This window comes from Mesoplodon bidens (assembly GCF_964165515.1).
Source record: "Mesoplodon bidens genome assembly, chromosome: 17".
Lineage (NCBI taxonomy): Eukaryota > Metazoa > Chordata > Mammalia > Artiodactyla > Ziphiidae > Mesoplodon > Mesoplodon bidens.
The window spans coordinates 1,194,996-1,198,761 of NC_138174.1; the positions used below are offsets into that span (position 1 = coordinate 1,194,996).

Below are 3,766 nucleotides of genomic sequence, written 5' to 3' on the forward strand. Positions count from 1 at the left end.
GGGCAGCCCGCCGCTCTCACTCGCCTGCTCTTAGGAAGCCCGCCAGCCGGCCGAGGCGCGAGCTCTTGAACTGCGTGTCCCTCGAAGGAGTAACCCCCAGGGAAGTGTCAGTTACTTACTGAGTTCTAGGACCAGATTCACCACCCTCTAAGGGTCCTCCACGTCCCGATGAAAATCTTGAGCTCAGAGTAACCAAGCGGTCCCTAACGCACACCCATCACCAAACCTGCCCTCGGTCCACAGGGCCTTCCCTGGTCACCGTGGGCTTGTGAAGTGTCGCTGAGGCCCCCGGGGGTCCTCACGTTCAGGGTCCACTTGGGAGACTCCAGCCCTCCGAACGAGGTGTCCTGAGAGCTGCCGGTGCTGAGCTGGAGCCCGGAGGATGGTGTCCACCCCAGAGAGTGGCCCCCGGCCCGCCTCCCAGGTGCCACCCCGCGCAGAGGAGGGCGCCTCCTGGGCCAGCCTCCCCGCCACTGCTGTTTCTCTCTTAGTAAGTTTTCCTTTCTCCCATCCAGCGCGTTGCAGCCCAGCACAAACAGGCAGTCCTGGGGCACAAACACGCTTCTTGGAGCCGAAGCTCTGGCCGTGGGCCTTGCGGGCCAGGGGTCATGGGCCTGGCTCTGGGGCAGGTTTAAAGCAGCTCCCGGCTCCCGGGGGGCTTGCCTCTCTCTCTCTACACTTGCCCTTTTGTTCCTGGTTTCCCATCATCGCCGACACCCCAATTTGTCCCGGGGCCCCTGCCTGTCCCCGGAGCCTGACTCTCGGCCCGCCTCCAGCTCGCACAGGCCAGGGGCCGGCCCGCCCAGCTTTGGGGTCTGAACCCACCGGGCTTCCTCCTTGCTTCGCCTCGTGGCCCCCGGAACACCCTGGGCCCTGTGGACGAGCCCCCCCCTCAGCAGCGTCCCACCCCCGCCCCCTGCAGCCCGCCGTGGGCCGAGGTTGCTGGCCATCCCTCGGGCCCCTGGAGGAGCTCCCAGCACGGCCTGCATGTTGAAGGGTGCCCGGGGCCCACCACCTTCCACCTCTGCCCCTGGAGACCCAGCGGCGCACGTCTCAGCCTGGAACTCTCTGGCGCTCTGTCTGGACGAGACCCGCAGCTCAAGTAGGGGAAAGGGACAGTTTTCTGTATGGATCCAGGTGAGGCCAGCCTGGAGCTGGTTAAGTATGATGTGTTAAAATTAAGTGCAGTGCCTACAACTAGGTTTTTAAAAGTGTTGCCTAGGAGAGAAGACCATAGGGAACATGTCATCATAATTATTCGTTTGTATAACATGGCTGTTTCTGAAATGCCTGAGGGCCCTTGAAAATTGTTCTTTTTCTGTGCACCAGACTGGTCTCACTGCAGCCTTGTCTCTCTGTTAATTTGCTGATTGACCTCAGCGCCCTTCCTCACGAGGGGTCCTCAGATTTGAGTGTGTAGCAGAGTCACTGGGAAGGCTGGTTAAAACAGACCCAAGCCCCCAACCCCAGTGATAGGCCCGGGGTCCTGTGTTTCTGACCAGGTCCCAGCTGCCACTGCTGGTCCTGGGACCACACCTGGAGAACCACTGCTCTATCTCAAAGGAGAGAATGTTACATGCGGCCTCATGTATGTAAAAGATCACCACCACTACTACCACCAAACCCACGTTCACGTATGTGGCATTCTCTGGTCACCCAGCCTCCGGGCTCCGTCACCCACAGGGGGTTCCCCCCGGGAGGTGGTGTGAGACCCGCCTGCACATGCTGGTGCTGGGCAAACAGTGTGTTATTATTATCACTTACACAAATCGCACTGGAAAGCAGCAGCGTTTGCTTTAGAGCTTTGCAGGATTTTCAGTACTTTAGTTTGTTTTTTACAGAATAAGCTTAAAATGAAATGAACTTGTTTTAAGTACTTGAAATAAAAAATGCATTACCCTTAAATGCAAAATTTTGGCTTCACGTTTTAACAGCTCGGTGCCAAAACATCAGTTGAGAAAAACAAATCAAATCCACATGCACAGGCAGAGCTGAGCTCCACGAGTTCAGGGTCCACATGGCCTCCCTGTAGCGTCTGTGGGGATGAGGGGTAAGAGGGACAGTGTGTTTCCGAGGCCGGGAGCCGGACGGGTGGCCTCTCCTGCGGCCCCGTCTGCCCTTGGGGGACAGCGGGTTTGCTGACTGACTCCGTGTACTGGGTTATGAAGGTTTCGTGTTAAAATTGTTGGTCGTTTACTGTGTGTGATACTTAATGGTTTATTGCGTTTTTCAGTCTAATTTTTATTGTCTTGGGTGTGAACGTCTCTTATGCACTATTTCCATTCCATATTTGGACTCTATCATCCTCTTAAGGTTTTTCTTTAAATTGGGCCAGAATCTATCCTCCTCTGCCGGGCACATCTGACCTCTTCTGTACTCGTTCTCCAGGCCTGTGAAGAGAGTTGGGGGGCGGTGCCTGGGCCAGGCTCGCTGGGCCTCTCCTGCTCCTCACCTGCCCAGGCCTCATATGGCTCCCAGGCTCCACGCGGGCGACAGCCCAGCCCCTTCCCCCGACCCGCTGCCCTGCTCCGCGCCAGGGGGTGTTCGCCAGTGTCTCCAAGCACACGGTGGAAAGGGTCTGATAAAGCCTACTCTTGAGTGATGCTTTGACTATATTATAGGTTCCCAACAAGAGATTGCTTTTAAATTTCAAAAAACAAGAATTACATCCTTTGGAAATTGGCTGTCAAATGAAACAGCCTTCCTGTTTCTTGACAAATCAGTAGACTTTAAGATTCGTAACGCAGTGTGATGTTGCCCGGCCTGCTGAACACGTGTGTTTTTGTTCCTGTGTCTCCAGACGGTGGCCAGAACTGTGGTGCCGGTAGCAGAGGCGAGCGGCTCAGCGTCCAGCTCCGAGCCCTGCCCAGGACGGAGGAGCCTTACGACAGCAGCAGTAACAAGGAGCTAGGCAAGTGCCGGGGCCTGGCAGGTCTGGACTGGAAGGGGCGGGCAGACGCGTCCACCTGGGCGGCATTAAGGGTTTTCCAGCACAGACAAGTTTTACATGACTTGGGAGAGCCTTTCTCTTCATTCTGGGTTGTTCAGTTGTGAAGATGAGCCTCACTGGTTTCACATTTGCTGTTTTCCCCTGTTCCTCTAATGCAACCATCTGTTCTGAAACCTAGACGCCTCCTATGTGGATCCGCTTGGCCCGCAAATAGAAAGACCCAGAACTGCAACCAAAAAGAGAGTCGACGAGGATGATTTTGCTGATGAAGAATTAGGAGATGATTTGCTTCCAGAATAATATATATTTAATGTATTATTTATTAATTAAAGGGGAGGAATCGCCTTACAAGATAATACTCATGTTAAAGTTTGGATTAAATACCCAAACTTTAATTTTGCACACTGTCAAAACTTTAAATAAGTGTATTCTGTTCTATGAGTATGGATTTAAATTTTGTTTTGCTTTTAATGGAATAAAAACGTGAAAATAATACTTTAGGCCAGAGACTGACTTACCCTCTTGAAAACATGGACCCACAGTAAGAACTAGATCGTGTAGCACTACCTAGTACCTCCACACACGTGAGTGTTATTACTCACTGATTACTACAGTGTGTGCTGCATTTTCTGTAATTTCATTGAAACAAAGTGTGAGTAATGGAAACACTATAGTGATTTCATGGTTTGCAGCTGAAAAATACTGTGCTTGGGCATACCCTTGATGAGTCGTTATTCAAGGTAAATTGCTTTGGAAGTTTTGCTTTGTGGGGATTCCAACACTAGTCAAGCAGTTGTGTTTGGGGGCAGTAAAGTC

The 3,766-nt window shown here is 52.8% G+C and overlaps 1 protein-coding gene across 1 annotated transcript in view; it reads left to right on the forward strand.

Annotated features, from left to right (window-relative positions):
* IFT88 (intraflagellar transport 88) overlaps positions 1–3,207 on the forward strand; it is a gene marked incomplete at its 3' end in the record, with an annotated part of 74,242 nt that extends 71,035 nt beyond the window's left edge. The window contains 4 exon segments of the mRNA XM_081214532.1: positions 2,801–2,979; positions 2,981–3,019; positions 3,021–3,089; positions 3,091–3,207. Of these exon segments, the coding sequence (XP_081070658.1) occupies positions 2,801–2,979; positions 2,981–3,019; positions 3,021–3,089; positions 3,091–3,207 (404 nt within the window).
* Positions 3,208–3,766: the final 559 nt, after the last annotated feature.